Below are 27488 nucleotides of genomic sequence, written 5' to 3' on the forward strand. Positions count from 1 at the left end.
ATGTATTTACATATACCTGCTATAACAATTAACTGAATTAAGATAAAAAAAAAAAAGAAATTAACTAAAAGGTGTTAAGCCACACTTGGAAATGGAAAAGAGGTAAGTTACTATTCTGCTGGCTAACAGTTGAATAAACTAAACTAGGCAAGCTTCATAAGTAATTATTTGACTAAGCTGATTAATTAAACCCTAACTGAAAAATTACCCTGTTGTATATATTATCAAGGTAATTGTTCTATTAGAAATAGCAAATATATTTCAGATAGCCATTACCACACAGGAATGAAAGACTGCAAATGAATAAGAAACATATGCCCCTTTTTCATCAATGTTAATATCATGCCACTACTCAATATGGTGCTAACAGCAGCCATGTATTCAGTCTCTTATGGCTGAGGCAGGCAATCTGTACCACATGCCCTTGAAAAGATCAAGGACAAAAGCATCTCTTCAAACCTCTACTGTATAGAATTCTAGAATTTACACAATAGAATCTCAATAAAGTGATCATCCAGACACTTGAGTAGATTCAACACATTTTTAGGAAAGAAGGTTAGCATTTGTGCCAAACCCTGATCACAGGTATATTGACAGCCTGTCGCCCTGTGGAAGGGGAATAAAGCTTCCCTGAATTGAAAATAAAATCTGAGCCAGTTTCCATAAGAGAAAGCTAAGTTTGCCGCAACTGCAGATATTCTATTACTAGGTGAACAAAAATTCATATATTTTAGGCACCAGATATGCAGGAAGCTCAAAGCTCAGCACAGTAAGAACAGCTGATATTTGAGAGAAATGGGTCCCTAGATTATCTAAATTTTATTATAATACTAAGCAGGTCCCCAGAAATACACAGTAATGTTTAGTTCCTTCGAGAAAGACATCCTCCAAATTCAATCACAGCTTTTATCTAAAGTGAATGAAAGGAACTATCACAAATTCTTGTAATTATCTTCCTTCATGTCCTTTATATATGACCACACAAAAACGTTCTAATAGAATTAAATAAGAAAAAAACTTCCCTTGAAAAATGAGTATGTTTTCCTTTAGCAAAAAATAAACTATAACATTTTCCCTTTTTTGCTTTGACTGCAAGGAAGCTCATGGCCAACGTTAATGAACAATTAAGAGGATCCATCTTATCCTAGATTCTAAGTACATGATCTTTTTTCTACCTAGTATCTGTTCCTTTTTATAGCTTTCTTATTTAACAGTTCCATTTGTAGTGTATTATTACTTTGATAATACTTTCCTGCAAATTCCTCTGGGAATTAAATGGGGCTAAATTACAAATAAACCATTTAGGTAGCATGGAAGCTTAGTGTGGCAACATCTGAGCAAGCCTAGAAGACAGTTTGCCCTTAAATTTTGAAGCATTAGACAGAAATTGCACCTAAGGCACTACATATAAATATAAACTGTATTGTGAATTTTAATTGGGTAGGGAATAATCATGGAAGAAAATATAACAGTCACTTACTAAGAGTAAAAACTATGGGCTTTGGAACCAGACAGACCCAAGGCAAATACAAGCTCTACCTTTAAGCTAAAAAGCTTTCGTTAAGTTACAGTGAAATTTTCTACAGAAAATAAGATAATAGTAACATAATCCACAGCAATGTCTGAGGAATATTCTTTAAAGAAAAATGATCAAATAAATTATTATGTGCTCTATGTACATTTTCACTTGCCAATACATGCTTTCTTATTTTTTACTCTCAACCATTTCTGACATTACTGGGGCACAAGACATGCATGCATGTGTATGCACGCACGCTCATGCACACACACACAAACGCACTTTTAACTTAGGTTTGTCTGTCATTTGTCACTATCCGCATCATCTCCAATTCTTCAACGATCCCAATGGAAGTGAAATTATAAGATCTGCATCAGCAATTAAAGCATCAGGAACAAAAGAAAGCTAATCTGTCCCCCCTGTAACTGGCTTATTTCACCCAGCATAATGTCCTCCAGGTTCATCTGTGTTGTCACATATGGCAGGATTTCCTTTTTTCTGTTGTCACATATGGCAGGATTTCCTTTTTTCAAGGCCCATTCCCTTTATGTGAGGAATCTAAAAGAGTCAAACTCACAGAAACAGAGAGTGTAACAGTGGCCACGGAGTGGGAACTGGGGAATTGCTGTTCAGCGGGTAAACAGTTTCAGCTATTACAAGATGAGTAAGTTCCAGAGGTCTGCTGTACAGTATTGTGCCTACGGTTAGCAATAGTGTATCATGCACTTGAAATTGTGTTGAGAGTAGATCTCATGTTAAGCGTTTTTACATTAAAAAAAATTTTTTTTTAAAGCTAAGCTCTTTGGCTCCTTTATTTGGTTTAAAGTCTCATGATACTTGCTCTATGATTCCATTTATAGATTCTAGAAAAGGCAAAACTACACTGATAGAAAGCAGATCAGTGGGGGCCAGGAGGTGGGGTAACAGGATTAACTACAAGGGGTAAGAGGGAACCTCCTGGAGTAACAGAAATATCCTATATCATGATTGTAGTAGTAGTTACCTTGCTGTATACATTTGTCAAAACCTGTTAAACTGTATACTTTAAAAGTTGGTGAGTTTTATTTTATATTTCATACAAATTATCCTCAATTATACTGACCAAAAAAATACACACACACACACACACACACACACACACACAGTACTACAGACAAAGAGACGAAATGGTTCCTGATTAGAGACGATCACAGAACGGTAGCTAAAAGCATGGGATCTGGAACCAGACTGTCAGTGCTCAGGTCCTGGCCCCACCACTTATTTGCTTTATGACTTTGGACAAGTTATTTAAGTTCTCTGTGCCTTAGTTCTTCATCTAAAACTGAGGACAAGAGTACCTACCTCATAGGACTACTGTGACAATTAACTGAGTTAATACATGTCAAGCATTCAAGCCAGTCTCAGGCACACACTAAGTACTCCACAAGTACTTGCTATTATTCTTAATCATCCTTCAAAATTCCCCTCCCACCTAGTCCAAATTTCCGACCATAACACAAATCACCCTCCCTAGTCCTCAAAGGTTGGAGATAGGACATCTAGCATTGTGCTTTTCATGTATGGCATGGAAATTCCACAGAAAACAAAACTACTGGAATTCTAACAGAATGTGTTATAACCTGAATAAGAGAAAATACTACTAAATGACAATTCAAAAGAGTTCAAATTCAAAAAAAAATGTATATGCAGACAAACAGCGTGTTTCTTCTAAATACTTTCGTTGTAGTCTGTTGGTGTTAACTCAGGTGATCACAACTGAATGTGAAAAACACTGCAGTCCTAGTTTTGATCTCTTAATGCATGCATACTTTGTTGTTAGTAATCATGGTCAGCCATCTTGTAACTAATATTATTGGTCAATATTTGGGATAAAAATAAATCCATCATTAGCACTGGAGGAATAACCTGGAGCCCAAGATCCATCTATTTGAATGGTAACATTTTACCTACATATTATGGGCATATAACACGACAAAAAATAGAAACTTCTGACAGTAACTTTAATTTTCTTAATGATTTAGATAACACAAAAAATTTTTCTTAAAAGTAAATTTTAAAAAATCCTATATAATCATTACCATTCCTAAATAAAGACTCACTATGGGCTTTGCTTTTTCTGCTGATAAATCTCTCTTTTTTAGCCAGCACACATTAACAACTCAAAAGTGCATTTACCTGTTCTTCCTAAACAGCCGCTTTCATAGCTGTCACCTCTCACCTGAGCATTGGACACAGCATTTATCCTAGAACAATACAAAATCATCTAATAAGCTTTCATGCTGCTAAAATATTCACAGATATTTACATACCATTTAGAAGGGAAACATTTCCTAACCAAAGTCAGTATCTGAATAACTGAACGTATCTTTTAACTTAAATATCCTAGTGGGTAGAAATGTTACGTTAGTTTTATTTTTCTAAAGTACACCCAGAAAACACACTTAATTTTAAGAGATTACTATCACTTGTCTCCAGTGATTATAAAAGAGGGGTCAATTTTCTGACTTCTTTGCCTGTTTCACATTTATACATGAATGACTCACTGTGAGGTATCTCATTTTAAGGTTCTTGTTATAATCAGGGTTTAAAAGTTTCTCTTGGTGTTAAAAGTCAAGTGATTTTCTCTGATCCATTTCTCAAATTCAGAGAACACTGGTCTATATATAAGAAACAGGTCCACTTTGTTCAGCTTCTCTTTCCATTTTTGTTATAACAAGGTGCTTTGTAGAAGGAATTGTCTTTTCTTAGCATCCTGAATGAATATAAGTAGTTCTGTCTTCTACAGTTCCTTTTTTAAAACCCCTAACATTTAAGAAAATTATGTAATCTTAACATTTAACATTTTTTTAATTATTAAAAGATATCCATGAAAAGCTTCCAAATTTTTATGAAGTGAAATAGTAGATAAACCTGAAAATGATTTAATAAAAGAGAAAAGCCATGTATCAATCTCATGTAAAGCCAATCCTGCCCTTCCCCAAATATTGGCAAACACAGTCAAGTATCACATTTAAAAAATATAATACTCCATGGTAAAAGGTAAGTGTGTTAGAATGCTCCAGGATGAATCACTACTAAAAAATCTAGAAATATAACATATTTTGTTACAGCTAAGATGCCATTAATTTTTAAGATGCACCATTATTTTTTTATACTGACAAGAAGGAAAAAAATACTATCTTTTGTAATGATGAGATACCACTGACTACAAAAAGCATCCTGATGTTCAGAGATAATAAAATATAAAAATAATCTTAGGACCTATAAAACATAGTAATTGGGGAGAGGGTATAGTTCAGTGGTACAGTGCATGCTTAGCATGCACAAGGTCCTGGGTTCGATCCCCAGAACCTCCATCAAAAAAATAAATAAATATACCTAATTACCTTCCTCCAAAACAAAACAGAAACAACCATAGTAATTAGTCAGTTAAACAAATATAAGGACAAACATCACAAGATAATCTCTATACATGATAAAAAGATTATCTGACTAAATTCAACACTCATTCTTGATTTAAAAATCTTAATAAAGTGGGAATATATACACACATATATTTATGTTAAAAAAGAATCTATTAATTAAGTTAAAAAGTTATTCCAGATAGTATTAAACTTTGAGGCAAAAATGTTTATAGAAAAATAACCTTGCATTGAGAATTACCTTCATACTTACATGAAGAAAGCCAATGTGGAAAAAACACCACATGTGTGAAAGGCATGGTTCAGCTGTTCTGGCTTAGGATATACCACGGCTGCGTCAATCATTATCCACCAACCTGTAAAAAACTTGAGAAAGAATCCATGTCATTAAAGTACCACTGACACTTTGGCTTAGCATGATACCTGTTCCTTAACATTACCCTTTTTCTATGGACCATGTAACTGAAACATAAAATATGCCTACTTTTAGATATTGAAATACGAAAAATGAGAATCCCTTGTTTACTTATTCTCTATAGCATATGAGGTGAATATAATGAAATCTCTGTAAGATTCTGAAGTTCTGCTCTCAATGCAAAATGAAAATTTTACTATCTAGGAACGAATTATCTCCTTCTTTCATCCACCATAAAATTACATGCAACCAAAGCTCTCTTAACTAACCTCCAACTAACCAGCTCCTTGATTATCTCATGTGTTTCATTCTCTCGTTCATATTCAAAAGAATATGAATATTTCTTTTTAATGTGCCCAAGCATTTTTGCTTCCACAAATGAGATGCCATGTCTCCAAAAAATATCTAAGCTCGGTATAGTTTTATTTAATTATTTAATTGATTAAATACTGTAAAACTGACTAAACATGAGTTAGTAAAATGTAATGTTTCTAGGTAAACTAGGCTGAATAGACTTAAAGCACACAAGTTACTAAGAATTTCACAGACAAATTAAGTGCAGACGAGACAACCATAAAGAGCAAGAAAAACTAACAAACAGATAAAAGAATTCTGCATGCAGACTGCTTCATAATTATTTTTAGTTCTTACTCTGCTTTATTTATTCAATTTTTTCTACTAGACTTCAGGTATAGAACTATATACTGAAAAGATGAATTTATCTATCTTTAATTTTTTATTCTCTTCAATTATAGTTTACCTGAAGATATTTAATATAGTTCCTGTGCTACACAGTAGGACCTTGTTATTTATCTGTTTTATATATAGTGGTCTGTATCTGCTAATCCCAGATTTATTCCCCACTTCCTTCCCCTTTGGTAACCGTAAGTTTGTTTTCTATGTCTGTGAGTCTATTTCTGTTTTGTAAGTAAGTTCAACTTAGATTCCACATATAAGTGACATCACGTAATATTTTCTTTGTCTGACCTACTTTACTTAGTATGATATCTTCTAGGACCATCCATGTTGCTGCAAATAGCATTATTTTATTCTTTTTGTGGCTGAGTAGTATTCCCTTGTATATATGTACCACATCTTCTTTATTCATTCATCTGTCAGTGGACATTAAGGTTACTTCCATGTCCTGGCCATTGTAAATAATGCTGCTATGAACACTGGGGTGCACGTATCTTTTCGAAATTAGAGTTTCTTTTGGATATATGCCCAGGAGTGGGACTGCTGGATCATATGGTCAGTCTATTTTTAGTTTTTAAGGAACCTCCAAACTGTTCTCGAAAATAGCTATACCAATTTACATTCTCACAAACAGTGTAGGAGGGTTCCCTTTTCTCCACACCCTCTCCAGCATTTATTATTTGTAGATCTTTTGATGATGGCCATTCTGACCTATGTGAAGTGATACCTCATTGTAGTTTTGAGCATGAAAAAGATGAGTTTAAATTAAGTGTAACAGATACTGAAATTTGCTTCAAAAATGTAGTAGGGGCAGGGAATGGCTGATGGAACACTAAAAGATTAGACGTGATCTGATTTTTTTTTGAAGCTCAATGATAAGTGCAGGGGATAAGAAGGGACTCTTTATACTATTGTCTCTATTTTTGTTTATATGTTTGACATTTTCAATAATAAAAAGTTAAAAGAAGAAAAAAAAATGTTGGGAGGAAAATTAAGCAATAGTTTGTGAACAAATTTCTTCCTCTCACTTCCTGCCTGTCCTGCAGCCAGGGAATGGAGATGGCAACCCTTCCCTAGAGCACCTCAGGGCTTCAGTTCTAATGCGGCCTGAGATTGTTACTGCTGTCTACACATCCCGGACTTCGATGAGTCACAACATTAGTTACATCAAATTCTGAGTCTTTGAGAACCTTAAAGGAATTATACATATTATGTAATTGACTTAAAAATGCTACTGCTTACAAAAATTGTATTATCACAGGTATTCACAGTTCAAAGGAATCAGGATTAATTTTCAGGGCATTATGCTGTACACCTGAAATTGATACAACACTGTAAACTGACTATACTTCAATAAAAAAAAAAATATATATATAAAATTTTTCTTCAGGGCAAAAGATGAGGCATAATGTCACCAACCTGGCTTTTTCACTTACCAATATACCTGCTACCACAGAAGCCACCGCATTTCTTCTTTCACTCCAATCAATACATTCACATTCTGGCCAACGGAAATTATCTAGGAAGCCTGCCATTTTCACCCCTTAAGCATGGATTTTTCATTAAATACTATAATCTACAAGTAAAAAGACAAAAAATAATCAATCTAAGGAAATGTTTTTAAGAAGTAAAATACCTTACTCCTTTCATAAAGATTTAAACAAATTTACTTTAGGTCTAACTCTACTACACTGAAGAAGAAAAATTCAATACGTCAATGAATGTCTATAGAGATGTACGTAAGACTGTGCTAGGACACAGAGGGAGCTTACTGTTTATTAAATGAGTGTGGTAGTTGTAAAACATGTCTGCAAATTCTTTGACACTTCTCGCATTGAGAGGTGGATCTATGTCTCTCCCTTTGAATTTAGGCCAATAAAAAAGGCTGGTTGACCAATAAAGCAGAGAAAGTGATGCTATATAACTTTTGCCAGACAACTTCTGAGACTAGATAATAAAAAACAATGCAGCTTATAGCTGGTTCTCTGGAACACAATACTTGTGTCCTGAGTTGCTTTGTAAAAAATCCAAGGCCACAGTGCTATGAGGAGACCATGTATAGGTGTTTGGGCCCACAGTTTCAGGTGGGGGCCCAGCCGACAGCCAGCCATCAACTGCCAGATGTGTGAGTAAACACTTCTGGGTGACTGCTGATCCATCTATTAGCATTAACCCCACACTTCAAGCCTTCCCCAATGAGGTCCCAGATATACAGAATAGAAACCTGTCATGCTGACTATGCACTGCCCAAATTCCTGACCTACAGAAATCATAAGCATAATAAAATGGCTATTTAAACTACTACATTTTGGAGTTACTGCAATAGATAACTGGAAGGATAAAAATCACATGCATAAAGAACCATAAAAGTACAACATGCTGTGGAATTTTCCAAATAGTATATTCAGATGTGATGATTCAGGAACATCTTAAATTTCAGAAAGAAAACTATTTGAAAGCACAGAAGAGTGCTGAAAAGCAAGCAGAAACTGGAGGGGATTTGACCCTTGAAAGAGAACACAATGAATAAGATCCACTTTTATACAGCTTTTCCCCAGAAGAATCCCTTAACCTCCAACTCCCAGCCAAGTGAATCCCTGTGGTGCAGAATAGCTAGAACTTGAGCAAAGTCAGTCTTTTTTGGCTTGAGGTATCAGAGGATGAAGTTCAGGATTAACAAGAGCAGCTGGAAATTGAAGGAGAAATCTTGGAGAGGTGTAAGTCACAGGAGGGAGCGCCAAACACTTTAATATAAACTCTCTTAAATACCTTACAGATAACCCCTTAACAGCACGTGCATAGAGGAGACTCCAAGGACCTCTGCAGGAAAAAAATAGCTAGAAGGCTGAAAGAACTAACCAGATTTCAGGTGATGCCCCCTGCAAGACATTTTGGAATCTGAGTCCCACCAATGCAGAAATCAGTAAACACCCTGAAGATTTCCAGATGTACTCTATCAAAGTGTAAAGCCAAATCTCCACAATTTCAGGGTGATCAGCCAGTGTTTTAACAGCTGTTAGAACAAAAAGTAACACTCTTCAGATGAAGATAACTGAATCCAAAGTGTCTATAACATATCATCCACAATATCCACTACAGTTGACCCTCAAACAATACAGGTTTGAACTATGCAGGTCCACTTACATGCGGATTTTTTTCACTAAGTACGTTCTACAGTACTACACAATCTACAGTTGGCTGAATCAGAGGATGCAGAACAACAGATATGGAGGATCAACTGTAAAGTTAAACATGAATTTCTGACTGCACAGAGGGTTGGCATTCCTAACCCTGTGTTGTTCAAGGGTTGTGTATAGTTAAAAAAAAAATTACTATTCACAGAAAAAAGAAAAATGTGACCCTCAAGGAGAAAAAAAAAAGTCAATAGAAACAGACCCCAAAATGACTCAGATATTGAAATTAGCAGACAAGGACTTTAAAGTAGCCAGTATAAACACATTTTTAAAGGAACATGGTCAAAGTAACTGAACTCATAGAGAATCTCAACAGAGAAAAAGAAACAAATTTTTAACATAAATTTTAGAACTCAAAATTATAATATTTGAAATTTAAAATTAACTAGATGGGTTTACTAGGAGATTAGAGCCACTAGAAGAAAAGGATAGGAAACTTGAAGAAAGATCAAAAGAAATTATCCAATCGAGAGAAGAGGGTTTTTTTTTTAAACTGGGGGAAGAATGAATAAAGCCTCAACAAACTTAGGAACACTAGTAACTGGTCTAATATATATTTAATTGGATCCCAGAAAAATGAAAAACAATTTGAAGAAATAATGGCTGATAATTTACCAAATTTGGTGAAAAATATTAATCTGCAAATCCAGGAAGCTCAGCAAAACTCCAAGGAGGATAGATACAAGGAAAACATCATAATCAAACTGCTGAAAGCCAGAGATTAAAAAAAAAAAAAAAAAGAAGAAGAACAAGAACAAGAAGCAGCAACTTTAGAGGGAAAAAAATCAACACATTACATACAGGGGTAGTAGAACAAAATGCATGATAAATGACTTCTCATCAGAAACAATGGAGGCCAGAAGACAGTGGAAGGACAATTTTTGAAGTACTTTTAAAAACAATCCCAAATTCTATAACCAGTGAATATATTCTTCAAAAGTGAGGGTGATGGCAATTCTACTCTAATCTACCCAAGAGAAATGAAAACATATGTCTACCCAAAAACTTGTACACAGATGTTCATAGCAGCAATAATCATAATAACCAAGGAGTATAGCAATCCAACATATATCAATTGACGAATGAATAAATAAATGTGGGCTACCATACAATGGAATACAAATTCAGCAATAAAAAGGAACAAAGGACTGATACATGCTACAACATAGATGAACCTCAAAAACATTATGCTAAGTGAAAGACAAAAGACCACATATTGTACATTTCATTTATATGAAATGTCCAAATGAGGTAAATTTATAGACATAAAGTAAATAAGAGGTTGTCTAGTGATGCAATAGGGAATGAGGGCTAACAGGCACAGGGTTCTAAAATTAGACTCTGGTGATTACTGCACAACTCTGCAAATATACTAAAAATTACTGAACTGTACACTTAAAACCAGTGAATGTTATACATTTACTGTATCTCAATAAAGCTTTTTTGCCTTTTTTAATTTTTATTTTTTATTGAAATGTAGTTGACTGATAATGTCAGTTTCAGGTATACAGTAAAGTGATTCAGTTACACACACACACATATATATATACACATTCTTTTCCATTACAGCAATAAAGCTTTTTTTAATTAGGATAAAGTAAAAATATTTTCAGGTAAACCAAAACTAAGATAATTCATCATCAGATTTGCACTAAAAAAATGCTAAAGGAAATTCTTCAGGCTGAAGGGAAATGACACCAGATTAATCTCAGATCTACTGGAAGGAATGGAGAATACCAGAAATGATCAATATGTGGGTAAATACAGATGACTGTTTTATTTCCTTCTCTTTATTTAAAAGACAACTATTTACAGCAAAAATTATAACACTGTGTAGGATGTCCACAAAGATAACTTATTTCTAAGTAGTATATCAGTTACATTTTCAAATAATATGCTTAAATACGGATTTAGGTGAAACACTTCTAAATTTAAAGTAATGAGTCCAGTTGTTAACCTGAAAAGAAGGACAATAAATATACCACAGAAGGTCCAAACACTAGAAACACAGACTGGGAGACAACATCTGCAAAACAAATACCTGATAAAAGATTCGTACCTACAAGTAGAAGGAACTCCAAAAGATGAGTAATAAAAAGATAAAATATAAGCAATAAAAAGTGTGCACAAGACCTGAAATGGGCAAAAGACTTAAAAAGACAATGAAAAAAAAAAAAAGCACATGAAAAGGTATTCAAAATCATTAGTCATCAGGGAAACACAAATTAAAGAAATATCATCACATATCCACTAGAATAGCTAAAATTAAAAAGACTGTTGGTTGTAGAACAAGTGGAAATCACATACATTTCTGGTGGCAGTTCTTTACTAAAGTTAAAAAATAAACCTCCCTAGAACCCAGCAATTCCATTCCTAAGTATTTACCAAGGAAGTAAAAGCACATATTCACACATCAAAAAAGACTTGTACAAGAAAGTTTACGGCAGTTTTATTCATATTAGCTCCAAACTGAAACAACCTAAATGTTCATCAACAGAAGAATGGATAAGCAAATTATGAGTGAATCACACAATGGAATACTATTCAGCAACAGAAAAGAATGAACTGATACATATAACCATGCAGAAAAAAGAAAATCTCAAAAACCTGATTTACATGAAAGAAGGCAGACACAAAAGAATATATCCTGTATGATTCCATTTAAATGAAGCTTAAGAGGCAAAACTAATCTACAGTTCCAGAAATCAGAGCAGTGGTTGCCTGTAGGGGTTGAGGACTAACTACAAGGAAAATTTAGGGGTGATGGAAATGTTCCATACCTTGGTTGTGATAGTGATAATGCAGGTACATACATTTATCAAAAGTTACTGAAGTGTATACTTAAGAACTGTGTATTTTACAGTATGTAAACTTTGGCCACAAACATTTTTTTAAATGTCATCATTCAGATATGCTTTAGCTGCATTAAAGCCTTACTCAGTATGTACTATAGGCACATTTTATCAAGATATTTCTGCAGATATGGAGATGAATTGTTATCAAAGATTAAATATTAACTGGTTAAAAGCAAGTTTAGGGAAGGTTGTGAATTTGAGACGTCTGAAGGTTAAAACAAAAATCTTACTCCCTGTTATAAAATATCTATTTTATAACAGTTCTATAAACTATTCTATAAAAAGTTCTATTTATAAACAGTTCTATAAACAGAAAATATACAGTTGTCCCTCAGTATCTGCAGGGGATTGGTTCCAGGACCCCCAATGGATACCAAAACATGTGGATCCTCAAGTCCCTTATATAAAATGGCATAGTATTTGCATATAACCTATGCACATCCTCCCATATACCACAATTATCATCTCTAGATATAGAACTTAAAATACCTAATACAATGTAAATGCTATGTAAATAGTTGCCAGGACTTGGCAGATTCAAGTTTTGCTTTTTGGAACATTCTGGAATATTTTTTTCCTGAATATTTTCAATCCCAAGTTGGCTGAATCCATGGATGTAGAACCCAAGGATACCGAAGGCTGAATGTACAGCTATTTCCAAATACTGACTTCTGGAATATCATGGTCTTCTCCCTCCTTGGGCTTCAGCTGATGGGTCAAGGGAAACATCAAAACAAGTAATACAAATTGTTACTATGAAGAAAAGAAAATGCACGGGATCCTAATAAAAAACAAAAGGGACATCTATTTTAGAATGGTCAGGGAAAGCCTCTCTGAAGAGGCAACATTTGCTAAAATTTTTAAACACAGTGAAATTTAAAATCTGAATGAAGTTAATTATATTAAGGAGAAGCAAAAGAGGTAGAGCAGGGACAGGAACGATTATATACAAAGCCAAGTCCCTTTGATACTAGCAAGGTAGAATGAGCTGGTACCAAAGAGAATCAGGATATAGTAAGTTAGTGGAGGAAGTGACTTGCAATAAATATAAAGAGAGACAGTTAAGGGCCAGGTTACACTGCAGATTAATGTGGACTTCATAATGGATTTGGAGTTTCACTGAGTTTGTAATGGGAAACAAACAGAATAAGGTTAGGATAACAAGAGCAAAGGCACCAAGACAGCCACTACTGGTAAACATTTACGAGGAAAGTGACAGCTAGTATATTAACAACTAACATTCTGAACTGAGAAGACTGACTTTCATATGGGTTTTATTATTGATATTTTCCCAAAAAGAAGCATATTTTATCATGACACAGTCTTGATTTAATGCAAACCGACAATACAAACACTGATCCCCTGGATTAAAGTGGAAACAAGTACACAATATTTAACATAAGATAACAGGACTTTGGAGACTAAATGAAGGCAAAGACTACTTAGAGAAAATCTGAATGTTAAAAAATAGAATAAATGTTTAAGTTAAACAGTTTACTTCATGCACACATTTAAAAATCTATTTTTGAAAAATATTTAATGGCATGAGAAATAGTAATGACTAATACTAAATGAAAAAAAGCAGGTTATTAAAACTGTATCTATAGCATTATTTCCTTTAAAAAAAAAGAATCAACACTGTATATATGTGTGTGTGTGTGTGTGTATATACATATGTACATAAAAAACACATACATATGTAAAAATATTGGAAGGACAAATACCAGTACTTTCATAATGTTATTATACATATATGTATGTTTGTTTTACTTTGTCTATTTTCAAAATTTGCCACACTGAGCATGAATTACATTTTTTCAAATGCAAAGTTTTAAAAAGTTATTGTAATTAACACAATGAATTGTTGATATTTAGTGCCTATTGAGAAATCTCTTATATAATGTAACAGATCTGTAACTACTTTTAATAAACTTAAAAAAACTTTTTTGAGGTCAAGGAAATTACTGGTATGCTCTCCCACAAAACTGACCCCAGTACCAATTTAAAAAAAACAAACAAACAAGATTACTGAACTGAACTAATGGACTCACAAGTCTTATAATACATTAGATAGCAATTATTCCTACTAAGAGAGGCAACTCTTTTTAAAAGGAAATGAATTCTTTTTAGAGGGCATTTTAAGTGATTCAACTATGAAATTTTCATTTCCAAGCAGTTTAAGAAACCAAAGGACAACTGCAAAAAGCAAGAGGAGAAAACTACACACTTTAACATACAAACATAGTCTAAGCAATTTCCATATACATCAAAGTTCCAAATAATACAGCTAATTCAAAATTTTTTCCTTTAATCAAACCTTCATACCAGCTATTTGTTCATCTATCCTTTCACTAGTTGTTAAACGCTACTAGTGTTAGGCACTGAGTATACAAAATGATTAAGACAACCAATGTAGGGAACAGTCTAGTGAGGGACATTGTCAGAACAACAGATAATTGCATTACAAAATGTGCTATAATACACATACACTTGGGACTATAATACAAAAGTGCTTTAACAGAAATACAAAAAGAGTGTTATAGAACACTACTTGCTGGGAATAGCTGGGGAAAGTCTGATCAAGGATTTGGTGTTTTGAAGCATGAATAGGAGTCTAACAGATGAAAACGAAGGAATAAAATATGCAGAATTACATAGGCCCACAACAGAACAGGGTAGAGCTTAACGAATTTCAAAGAGTGATAGAGATTAACCTGTTTGGAACAAGATCATGAAGGATTCTTCAGCCTACTCAAATCTAACCTCTATCCTCTAAGCCAGGGATTAGCAATCTTCTGTAAAGAAGCAGATAGTATATATTTTTGGTTTTGCAGGCCAAACAATCTGTGTCAACCATTCAACCCTCATATGCCCGCATAGCATAAAAGCCACCATAGACAATATATGAACAAATGAGCATGGCTGTATTCCAATAAAATTTAATTTACAAAATAGGTGGCAGGCCAGACTTGGCCCACAGATCATAGTTTACAAGTCCCTGCTCTAAGTAAGAAACCACCAGAGGCTTGCAAGCAGAGAAGTGACAAGATCAGCTCCATGATTTAGAAAGGAAATCCTGGTGACAGCAGTGTGGAGGGACTGAAAAAAAAAGTGAAAGGCATCTCTAGACAGGAAGAGAATAAGAATATAAACTGAGGCCATACTGACACAGGCTAAAGAAAAGATTTTAGTTTGAAAAATATTAAAGTGGTAGCTTTTAGCAAGCAGGGAAGAGCTAAGAATGATGATGTTTGGGTGCCCAACGGCTGGCGAAACACCACTAACCAAAACAGGGAAGGGAGAATGAGAGAGAAGAGCATGAGCATAATGTATTTGATATGACCAAAGGATATGCAGGTGGAAATGTACATAAGACAGATGTACAGAAACCACTGAAAAAGTGGTTTAAGACAGAAATACAGATTAGAAGTTCACAGTGGTAACTGAAGTCAGGGGGCAGCTCAGGGAGAAAATATGAAAGAGGGCTGAGGACTGATTCAGAGTTCATCTCTGACTCACTTCCTTTCTTCCTTGACTTACTGTGTGTCAAGCATAATAGCAGACTTGCATATATAATGGTATTTAATTAGCAAAACACTCCTCCAGAGCATGTATGGAATATCTACAGAACATCTTCTACAAGCAAGGCACCATGGGCAAAATAAAGATGAATAAAACTTCGCCCTCATCATTAAAGGATTTACAAACTGGCAGAGAAATCATTCAACACTTAATTAAAATTAAATTACAATTTGTATCATTAAAAAAATCTGTTACAAAAAAAAAATCAGGAGATTGGGGTCGGTGGGGAACTCATGCTTAGCATGCACGAGGTCCTAGGTTCAATCCTCAGTACCTCCATTTAAAGATAAAAAAAATCAGGACATTAACAAAATTTAAATGTCATTCAAGATACTATGTCTACATAGCCAGAGCAAAACAAATTGGCTCAAATGAAACAAAAATAAAATCTATACCCTCCCCATTATTACTAGTACTGCTATTAGTTACAGGTGCTTATAGGTTACAAACAACTTCATTCCATCCTCAAAAAAACTATTCCTTTGAATACTCACAAATATTCTAAGGCAATTACTATCATTACCTGGTATTACTAAAAAGATTTAGAGAACAACTTGCCCAAGGTCACACCGCCAGCAAGGAGGAAAGACAGGATTCCACTGAAGTTCAGATCTGATTGCAAAATCTGTGCTCAAGACCATTACACTGTACTGCTGTCATTGGACCAGTTTCACAGTATTTCTCTCATTTTCAGTTTCTTGAGGAGAAACTTACTATCCCACTGCCATGGTGAAGAGAGCAAGAAGAACGAGATGGAAGAGAAACAGTTCCAGTTTAGAGGAACAGTGTGATCATCTGGAAGAAGAAAGCAGTCCAATGAGGTCCACAATGACGGCGGTGATTACTGTTGATTCGTATCTTGCCAAAGGAGTCTGGAGAATATCGTTTTTCTTCTTGGGTTGCTATAAACCTGGTTTCTAGGCACTCACAGTGTGAATATTTAATAGGCCCTAAAATCCAACACCATGAATTATTCAGAGAGCTAAGTACTTTTGGAAAAGACATTTTACATACTTAATCTCAGGATGCTTATTATTTACTTTCTGACTTGTAAATCATATATAACAAGGATAAAATTTAACATTAAGTACCATGAATTTTGGTATAAGATTTAAATCTAAAAACCAAAGTAAAGGATAAGGAACACAGATTTTTAAAGACACTTTAATTTTACAACTATATAACTTGCCCCAGTAATATCCTTAACAACTTTTAATTATTCAAAATGTGAATCCTCCCCTCTGCTACCTCCCTATGCAGTTGATTTGCAGATTTAAATATCCAGTTTCAGAGCCATACATCCAACTACTTGCTTGACATCCTCAGATGTCAAAATCAACATGTCCAAATCCGAATTCATGATCTCCTGCAAATCTGATGCTATTCCAGGTTTCCCTACAATTAATGAATCCACATTCATCCAGTTATACAAGCCAGAAATGCAGGTGTCATCCTTGTTACTTCTTTCTGACCTCTCACATCCTATCCATCACCTGATTATGCCTCCTAAATATCTCTCGTCTAACTTCTCTACCTATCCCCTCCACCACCGTCACCTGAGTACTGCTCTCTCACCTGTCCCATCACAATAGCCTCCCAGCTGACCTAGCCACATCCACTCCTGCCCCCATCAAAATGTTCTCCACACTGCAGCTGGAATTATTTTTTTTTAAAGGGCACAAAGCTGGTATCTCCCTTCTGCTTAAAATCTTTCATTGCCTTCCCAATTACTATCTTTAAGATAAAGATAAAACTGTAATATGGCCTCGTCCTTACTTGCCCCAGCCTGCTCTTAAAACATTTTCTCCTCTTTCTCCAGTGATTCTGGTTTCTCTTTTAGTGCCTTATGTTTGCTAAATCACCCCATCTAAAACCACACCCCCTCCATCTGATAACTTCCATCCCCAGCTCACCTAGTTAACTCCTGCTCATACTGCCAGATGTCTGCTTAGTTGTCACTTTTCAACTAAAACATCAGCTTTCCCTTTGTTCATTCAACATTTATTTACAGAGTGCCTGCTACATGCCAGGGACTGCTGTGGACACTTAAGATACAACAATGAACACATCAAAGGCACTGGTCATGTGAAGCTTTGGGGGATGTGGGGAGGCAGAATAAACATAATTTTTAAAATAAGTTAAGAAGGGAAAGAAAGAAAAGAAAGAAAGAAAGAAAGAATAGAATAGAAAAGAAAAGAAAAGAAAAGAAAAGAAAAGAAAAGAAAAGAAAAGAAAAGAAAAGAAAAGAAAAGAAAGAAAAGAAAGAAAGAAAGAAAGAAAGAAAGAAAGAAAGAAAGAAAGAAAGAAAGGAAGGAAGAAAGAAAGGAAGGAAGAAAGGAAGAAAGAAAGGAAGGAAGGAAGGAAGGAAGGAAGGAAGAGAAAGGAAGGAAGGAAGGAAGGAAGGAAGGAAGGAAGGGAAAAGAAAAGAAAAGAAAAGAAAAGAAAAGAAAAGAAAAGAAAAGAAAAGAAAAGAGGGAGGGAGGAAGTAAGTAAGTTAGTTAGTTAGTAATATACCATGTCAGTGCTAAATGCCATAGGGGAAAAACAAAGCAGAGTAAGGGGCACTGGAAGTACAGGTGATAGCAGGGACAGCTGAAATGTCAGGGTAGGCCCCCTTGAGAAGATGACACCAGCAAAGACTTGAAGGTGGGGAGAGAGCCCCTGGGCATCTGCCAGAGAGAACAGCAGGGCAAAGGCCCCAGGGCAGCACCAGGTATTCAAGGAGCAACATGGAAGCCAGGGGGGCTGTAGTGGAGTGGGTGAGAGGGAAAAGTAGGAGAAAACAAGGTCAGAGAGGGGACAGGGGCAAGGAAGAATAATTACAGAGCCTCATGAGCTACTGTAAGAACCTTAGTTTTTACTGATTAAAATAGGGAGGCCTAAGAGTCTGAGCAGAGTGACTTAATGTTTAAGAGGATCCTTTCGGCTATTGTGCGGAGAACAGACTGCAGGGCTGAGCGGAAGGAGAGAGGCCAGTTAAAAAGTTGCTGAAATAATCCAAGTGAAAGATGATGCTGATTTCCATGACTAGATCTAAACCCCTTAGCATTTCATTATTAATTTTATTATCTGCTTAATACCTCTCCCCCTGCGGAGAGTAAGCTCCATAAAGGACAGTTCAAGTCCATTTCTGCTGACTAGTCTTCCCAGAGCCTAGCACAGTGCCTGGCACACAGAAGGCACCCAAATACCTTTTGAGTGACTGAATCTAACTATTTTGTCTTTCAAATTCTCAAATGTAATACATGTCTCATTACCCTGTCTCACACACACACACATAGAGCCTACTTTATAGGTAGGTTTATTTAAACCGATAATTTGTGGATGCTGGTAATATGAAGTATCATTTCAGTGAGGGAAATAAATCTTGTGACAATATATTCAAACATATTATTCCTTAAAATCATCCTCCTTGCTTTCCCAACTCCATAGTCTGCTAGAATTTTCTAAAACTCAGATTGGATCATTCCATTCATTCAAAATTCCAACAGCCTATGAGATATAGTCCAAAAGATACAGGGTACTTAGTTTTCCCCTAATATAGCTTTCTTACTTCCTAATATCCTGACACACTGTATACTCCAGCCACAAAGAAATAAAAGGGACAAGGTAGCCAATACTTATATCTACTGTTATGCAAACTGCCACATACATATACCCACATATATTTTTATATATATATATATATAAATATAAATATATATATATATATCTGTATCTCCTTGGAATGCTCCTTTCACCCCTTTGTCTACACACGAACTCCCAACTCAACCTTCAGGACACACATCAGTCAAGTTTGGAAATCACTGAACCAGATTATTTCAAGGGTCCCTTCCATTGCTGAGATTTGTGAAACGCCATCTTTCCAGTAATGAAGCAGTCTCCAAGAACAATCTGAGCTAGAAACTTCAAAATATTTCATCATTAATTCCATTTATGTCAAAACATATAATTAACAAACCAAGTGAAATGTGTAAGCCTTTATTGATCCTGGTTTCCAAAAAAAAATTTTAAGGTAGTCTGGGCCATTTGGGGGAACTGGAATACAGGTCAGACAGAGAAGATTACATTATTTTCCTAGATGTGATAATGATACAATAGTGGTTATGTAAAGAAAATAACCTTATTAGAAGAAGCATGCTTCCATATTTAGGGGTTAGGCGTCAATGTCACCAACACACTGTCAAATGGTTAAACAAAGAAAAAAAAAGAATAAAACAAATATGGCAAAATATTAAAATGTTGAATCTACTGTTCAATTTTTCTGTATGCTTAAAATTTTTTTGTAAAAAAAGTTGAAAACATAGAAAGGCATACAATCATGAATTGCCACCTAAATGCAGATGCCTGCTAAACAATCCCAGAGCTCATCCAGCCCCGGCAAAATTCCACTCACTCTCTGAGGTCATCTCTACCTAGGGTTCCCTGCAGGAGCCCTGCTTAGGGAATCTCTGCATCGTCTGGGATTGCTCAGTAAATGCCCTACTCCCCAGTTCAGAGAAACTGGCTTCAGGGTCACAGCTCTGAACCCACACAGCTGAAAGGGAACCCACCTGGCAAGCAGTAGAGGGAAGGCAAAGGCCTACAGTAAGGACATTTCTAAAGGCTCAAAGGAAATGGACACCTTGAAGTAACAATTACCCTTTTTCAGCATTAGCCACCACACACAGGTAGCTGAAAGACTAGGCTGAGTTAGCACTGGCCTGGCCCACTCCTACATTCAGCTTCCTCCCAGCTGTGACTACTTGGCCAGGCTCGTTTATCCATTCCATTTTTAACAGTATAGTCGCTGACTGATAGGCACTGTTCAAGCTTTAAACCTCCCCAGGCTATTGTCTTCTGGTACGTAAACTGGGGGTACGACAGCACGTCCCTCAGTGAGAATTAATAAGAAAAGCAGTGTCCAGCACATGTGATCACTCAATGCTGTCAACCACCACCTACCAAGAAGATGGTTCACATACATACCACTGCTTTGTAGATGGCACTGTGTTCCTGGCAGTACTGCCATTACTGTTTAATTGAGAAAAACTATTACTACTTCTGGGTGAAGATGGCAGATGTACATAAGCATCTCATTTTGCTCCCTCCTGAAACTTCACTAAAACTGCAATAAAAGTTTTTAAAAAGTCATAAACTCCCAAAGATAGCAAGAACAGAAGAGGAGACCATAGCAATAAAATTTTGAAAGCTAGAAAGCAGATGGACAATGGTACCTGACTTAGCACATCCAAGAAAACTGAATTTCCAAGCCAGCAGCAGGGAAAGCTAAGAACCAATCCAGTAAAAACTTGGTGGAAGCAGGAAGAAAAGTCAGATCCCACAACCTTCCCTTTCCTCTTCACAGTACTGGCAACTGCTCCTTCCATATCCTGGCAGAAGTCTGAGGTTTACCCCCTATTTCTTGTGTTCTGGACTGGGGGATCCAGGCACAATGGAAGATGTAGGTATTATACTGAAAACTAGACATAAAGGACTGCTGTCCCTCTGTTCTGGTGCAGGAGACTGGCAACCAAACCCTTTCCCTCCAGACAGGAATCTGGAAAACTACGCAGTGAAAGAAAACTTTAAACAAAATCATTATAATGTCACAGATAAGAGAACATATTGCATTTTAAAACAAGACTAGGAAGCTATCATAAGAAACATTCAGAGACTAAAAAACAGCCTTTGAAAATAAAAAACATGATTGGGCAATTTTTTAAAAAATCCAGGTAGAAAGGTTGGCAATAAAAGTTAAGAAAATCTAGGAATAAGTAATATAGAAAACAGATAAGAAAATTAGAAGACTTTTAAAAGGTTCACATCTAAATAACAGGTGTTTTAGGAGAGACTACAGAGAAAATAAGAGGGAGAAAAATAATAAAACATTCAAGAAAATTTCTCCAGAATAGAAAGTACTGTATTTCCATATTTAAAGGGCCCATCAAATACTCAACCTAATGGATGAAAATAGACCCACACTAAAACAGACCATTTTAAATTTCAAACCACTGGAATCAAAGCATAGATTCTATAACTTTGCAGAAAGAAAAAAAAATAGACCACATACAAAAGATCAGGAATCATAATAGTATGGAATTCTCAGCAGCAATACCAGAAGCAAGATGACAATGGAGTAACAACTTCCAAATTCTGAAAAAAAAATTATTTCTAAGTAAAATCTTAATTACCAGCCAAAATATCAGTCAAGTATCAGGACAGAATCAAAACATATTCAGACAGGCAAGGTCTCCAAAAAACTTAACACTTCTTGTCAAGAAGCTACTGATGGGGCAGGTTATAGCTGAGTGTTAGAGTGCATGGTTAGCATGCATGAGGTCCTGGGTTCAATTCCCAGTTCAATTCCCATTTAAAAAAATAAACACATAAGCCTAATTACCCTCCCCACCCCCCAAAAAACCAAGACAAAATAGTAAAAAAATAAGGGGGAGAGTATAGCTCAATGGTAGAATGCATGCCTAGCATGCATGAGGTCCTGGGTTCAGTCCCCAGTACCTCCATTTAAATAAATAAACAAACAAACCTAGTCACCACCCCCACCCCAAAATGAATGAATGAATGAATAAATAAATAAATAAATAAAATTTTTTAAAAAAGAAAGAAAGAAACTACTGGAGTTTGAGGGTCACCCAAAGGAATAAATCAGTAAAAGAGAATACAGGGAAGATATCCACACAGGAAGGCAAAAGAGAACCAGCTGTGCCCCAGACAAGGAGGGCAACCAGGCCGGACTGAAGCAGTGTAACATGTCCCAGTGCTCTGCCAGCTTTTTAACCTGAGGACTGAATGCCCCACGAATTTGGCCCAGATTCCTATCTGTACTCAGCTGGGCTTGGCTTGAGCTTGAGCATATGCTGATGCAGTTCCAGTTCTCCTTCCAAGCCCTGCAGGCTGCATCAGCAAAGGATATTCACTTCCCTCCCAGAGGGTTCTGCTTTGACCTACTCTGATAGCTGCAGGCAGGCCACTGGGAGCAGCTAAGAAACAGAAAGCACAGAGCAACAGTCCACTCCCTCTGACAGTATTTCTGAGGTCCTTTCAGAACTTGGTCCACACTAGAGCCCTCCAGGTGCCCTCACTGTAGGGAACCCCATTGCCCAAGACTCACTCATAACACTGCCCACTAACTTCCTCAGAAAGGACCCCTGTAAACACAGGGAAACTGAAGTCAGTCTGTTCTGCTCATCTTTTCCTGGAAGCTTTCATCTAATGACAATATTGTCCTTTGCTATCAGGTATGTGCTTATAATTATGAAGCAAAATGTTAATATTAAGTTGAGAAAACTCTAGCATCTTCTAATAAGCCTGTCTGGACCTGATCTGTGCTCTGGGGGGAAATAACTTTATCACAGTTTACTTAATGAAAACTCCACTGTTAATAAAGACACGGTTTATGGTTCTGCAAGGTATGAATTTAACTGCAGAAATTAATAAGGTGTTATGATTTTATAGCCTGGTAGAAAAGATTAATCCCAAAGGTCTTATGATTTTGTTGCCCTTTGGAACATTAACCAATTACACCTAACTCAGTAATTTTGTTGAGCCATTCCTTTCCCTATAGACTACATAAATATGCATTCCTTAATTCCTGTTAAAACCAGCTCTTTGTGGTACTCAATAAGTTAAATAAAACTTTGAAAAATGCCCATAGTTTGTATGAGAATTTTGTTTTGAACACTATTTATTCCAAACCAAATATATCATTTAAAATATGTGTAAATATTTATATACATGTAAATACATATATATGTGTATAGTTATGTATTTATGTGTAAAGCTTATTTTAAAAAGCAAGAGATTTAACAAAAAGATCAGGATAGAGGCTGTTGGGCCAACTGAGTTCCTTCAAAATCCAACGACCCCATTCCTGGGCTCTCAGATGTCTGACATTCTTTGCTAGGTGTGTTTGCCCTAACAAAGTAATAGCCCTAGGTAACGCTCAGGCTGGCTTGTTTCAGCCTACCTTATCAGAGTCAAACGCCACCACCCTTCAATGACCCTAAACCTCTTACCTCACCTACAACCAATCAGAGACTTGCACACAAGCCCACCTTATAAAAGACTCCAACAACCGGCCCTCCCTCGTGCTCACAAAGGCACCCCACAACTGTGTGGCCCACTGTTGTCTATGACAGAGTACCCCAATAAACACCTTTCTATTCTTATACTTAATCGCTGGTAAATTCTTTTACCAACCTGCGTGTCACTGGCTCACCAACTGGCCACCCCGCTGTGTATCACAACAGAGGCTACCCCTGGAAGATGTAAATGTTTTGTTTCTTAATTTGGTTGTAGATACAATGCTGATTACTGCAGTAGTAGTATTTAAATTGTACACTTACATGTGCTCTGCAGTTTTTTCAGTACCTGAGGTACAACTCAAAACAAAACAAACTTATTTAAAAAGAGAACAAGAATTTCTGTTATTGTTGGATATTCAAGGGGATTACCACAGGAGGGTATTACACAACATATGTCCCTTCATATCCTCTCTTCCTGAAGGCCCTCCTATTCATTCCTGCCAAGCCAATCAAATGAGTCAATATAACTAAAGTCCACACCACTAAATGACAGCAAGGTTAATAAATTCATCATTGTTTAACCTGGTCTTCAAAATTTTCTTGATCCAGTCTCTAAATATAAAAAGATCCACAGATTCTAAGAAATGCATTTGAATCAAACTAATTAGCTACTGCCTTTAAATTAAAAAATCCTCTAAGTTATAAGAAGATTCATAGTGAGACAAGAACTAAAATTATACTCTAAAATACAATAATCTGTTTAAACTATCTACCTGAGGGGGAGGGTATAGCTCAAGTGGTAGAGCGCACAAAGTCCTGGGTTCAATCCCCAGTACCTCCTCTAAATATAAATAAGTAAATAAAGCTAAATACCTCCTCCTCAAAAACAAAAACAAAAACAAAAACAAAAACAAAAAAAACTATCTACCTGAAACTTATCCCGTAATCCCAAAATGCCATTTTCATGCAGCAAGGCTTTTAATTACTAAAATCCATAAACAACCAAAACATCCATTATTATGGGAGTGATAAAATTACAGTACATCGGGTGGGGGGACAGCTCAGTGGTACAGCATGTGCTTGGAGTGCACAAGGTCCTGGGTTCAATCCCCAGTGCCTTTGTTGGGGGGCGGGGACAAAATTAAAAATTTTTTTTAAGTTTAAAAAAAGTTAGAGTACACCCAAATTGTGGCATACTATGCAGCATTTTAAAAATGAGGTAGGTCGTTGGCATGTACTGATAAGGAAATGTATCCTTATGTTAAGTCAGCTGCCCAACAGTATTATGGGTATCATCCCCTCCTTGGGACTGGAATTGAGGATGTAAAGGATGCAAAGTGAAGAAACAAGGAATTCTAACTTTTTACTCGATATACTTCTGTGCTGTTTTAACTTTTTACTTGATATTCATTTTTAATATTTTTAAAATGTTTACAACCTGAACATATTACTGTAATCATTTAGAAGGAGTAGATAAGGATAAAATAATAACATAAGTGTTTTACCTTGGGCTCCAGAAGTGAATTCAGAAATGACTAGACAGTTAGGCTGAGGTAATCCTAGCGGGCAGAGGAGGACCGGGCCGGGCGAGGAGGGGAGGGCTTGTCTCCAGAAGAGGAACGCTACATCCTCCCCCCACCTATTATCAAACCAGCTTTTCCTGCCGCATCAACATTCAAGTCAACTTTTGGTTTTCATCTTAAGAACGAAGACGCTTGCAACACTATTCCGGTAAAAACGTCTAACGTTTGCTCTACGTCTGAAACCTATGCTTGAAAGATGACAAGTGACTGAAGATGATGGAAAAGAGGTGTGATAAGCCTGGGAGTAAGTCTTGGGACTTGCTAAGAAAGGAATTTATAGTACAGGTAAGTGAAGATTTGAGAGAAGAGGTGGGACACTCTGAAAAGAGAAATTAATGTCATTGAGAGGCAAAACGCTGATTATACATTCATTCCAATCGGAGGCTTGAATCCCTCAAAACACAAACACACACACACACACACACACACTAGCAGGGGTAAGGGAGCGAGCACATCACTGCTTTGGCTTTAAAAGGTCACAGATTTACCTTTCAGATTAAAGCACCTTCCAGTGATTAACTCGGAAGCCAATTTACAGGTTAAAAACCAAAATGGTCTTCCCGAAAACAACTACCTTTGCTACATGAGCAACTCTCTGCTGCTCCTTGTCTAAAAGGACACCAAACACTTTATGATTAATTCCCGAAAGAATGTTGATCCACTTTCACTTCCTCTTCCCACCTCGGTACCTGACTCTCATAAACAGAGTCAGGAAAGTCCACTAAACACTGACATTCCCATCGATGGTTCAGAGCAGACGGGAGGGAGGACGAAATACTTGAGTGGCCCCCACACGCCTCACGGACCGCACACCGTCTCTCCCCGCCCGCCTGTCGCCCCGGGAAGCTGACAGGCTCGAGATGGAAACCTTTCCAGACCACCCCGGGAAGCAATTAGACGCCGAGATAACGCGGCTTGCGCCCCGCCTGGGCCAAGTGCGGGCCACGGTCGCCTGAGGGGACGCTGGCAGGTGCGGAGGGGGCGGCGGAGGCCCCCGCCCCGCAGGCCGCCCAGAAGCTCCGCCGGCCCGCTCCGCCCAGCGGCGCCGCGCACGAGAGAGGCCGGGCCGGGCGCCGCCGCACCTCGCAGGCCGGGCCAGGTCGGCCAGGGGCGCCTCCTCACGCGCGGGCGGTGGGCGCGAGCCCCGAAACCGGCCGCCCGCACTCACCCGGCTTCCCCGACGCCCACGCCGAACCCAGGCGCGCGCGCAGAGGAGGAGGCAACTGCGCCGCTACCGGGCCGGCGTCCTCCGCTCCACCTCAGCCCCCGGGAGCCGGGAGTGGGCGGTGGGTGCGAAGCGAGGGCGCCGGCGGGGCGGAGCGCGGCGCCGTGCGCACCGCAGCAACCAATCGGAACGCAGCAAGTGGCCGGCGGGGGGCGGGGCTGGCGGGGGCGGGGCTGGCGGGGGCGGGGCAATTACGCCAGTGGGAGGGGCGAGGGTGTGGAGATTCTGCGAGCCTCTGGGACCCTACGGCCGGACTCCGCACCTTATGATTCGCGGCCCCATAGAGAGCTCACCCCTCGTGTTATTTTCCGGGCGGCAGCACCAATGCATTTCTGCTCAAGGACTTCAGGTGCAGCATCTGTGAGATCACATGCTTGGGGAGCCCAAGACCCAGAGGGCAGCGGCTCTCTTTGCCTTTAGGCCCAGCGGCGTTGGTCGCGAGCCCCCCAGTGTAGGGCACGTGCTCCAGGAGGGTTCTCAGGAACTGAAGGTCTGCAGAGATGTCCTTTTCTAATCCCCGCCACGCAGAAATGAAGGCCTAGAAAGGTGCAGTTACTCGTCCAAGCCTACCAACTAGTACTGTAACCTGAGGTTACCAACACAACTAACTAATCTTCTCATTCTGTCCTGATGCTTTTCTGGGCCATCCACCAGATTTTTGGTTTTCTTATAGTCAGGTCTTTTCCTACTGTCTCATTTAAAGATGCTACTTCTTGAATTTTTCGTATAACTTAAGCCTTTGAAAGCCCCGCCTTTATTTCCTACAGAATGTAAGATGCCATTTAGTTGTTTGGGGAAAAGACATTGTGTAAGTCCAGTTATTATCAATGGGAGTCTTAAAAAGTTCTTATCTGAAGTATCATGAAATAAAAGGTTTTGTGTCCCAAATTGTCACAAAATACCGTTCTCGTACTCCTATTACTCCTTTAGATCTTTTTTTAACATTTTTTATTGAGTTATAGTCATTTTACAA

At 37.4% G+C, this 27488-nt stretch overlaps 1 protein-coding gene across 2 annotated transcripts in view; it reads right to left on the reverse strand.

The window, feature by feature from the left end:
* The window catches only part of TMEM50B (transmembrane protein 50B), a 34270-nt gene extending 7658 nt beyond the window's left edge, over positions 1 to 26612 (reverse strand). The window contains exons 1-5 of one of the 2 annotated variants that reach the window (XM_064496976.1): positions 26459 to 26581; positions 8912 to 9065; positions 7489 to 7628; positions 5195 to 5307; positions 3695 to 3762 (exon numbers count right to left, since the gene is read on the reverse strand). In XM_064496976.1, the coding sequence (XP_064353046.1) occupies positions 3695 to 3762; positions 5195 to 5307; positions 7489 to 7587 (280 nt within the window). In that variant the 5' untranslated portion in view covers positions 7588 to 7628; positions 8912 to 9065; positions 26459 to 26581. Of the gene's footprint in view, positions 1 to 3694; positions 3763 to 5194; positions 5308 to 7488; positions 7629 to 8911; positions 9066 to 26458 lie in introns of both variants that reach the window. The other variant, XM_031459138.2, reaches the window with a different exon arrangement.
* Positions 26613 to 27488: the final 876 nt, after the last annotated feature.

Source organism: Camelus dromedarius, chromosome 2 (assembly GCF_036321535.1).
Source record: "Camelus dromedarius isolate mCamDro1 chromosome 2, mCamDro1.pat, whole genome shotgun sequence".
Classification (NCBI taxonomy): Eukaryota; Metazoa; Chordata; class Mammalia; order Artiodactyla; family Camelidae; genus Camelus; species Camelus dromedarius.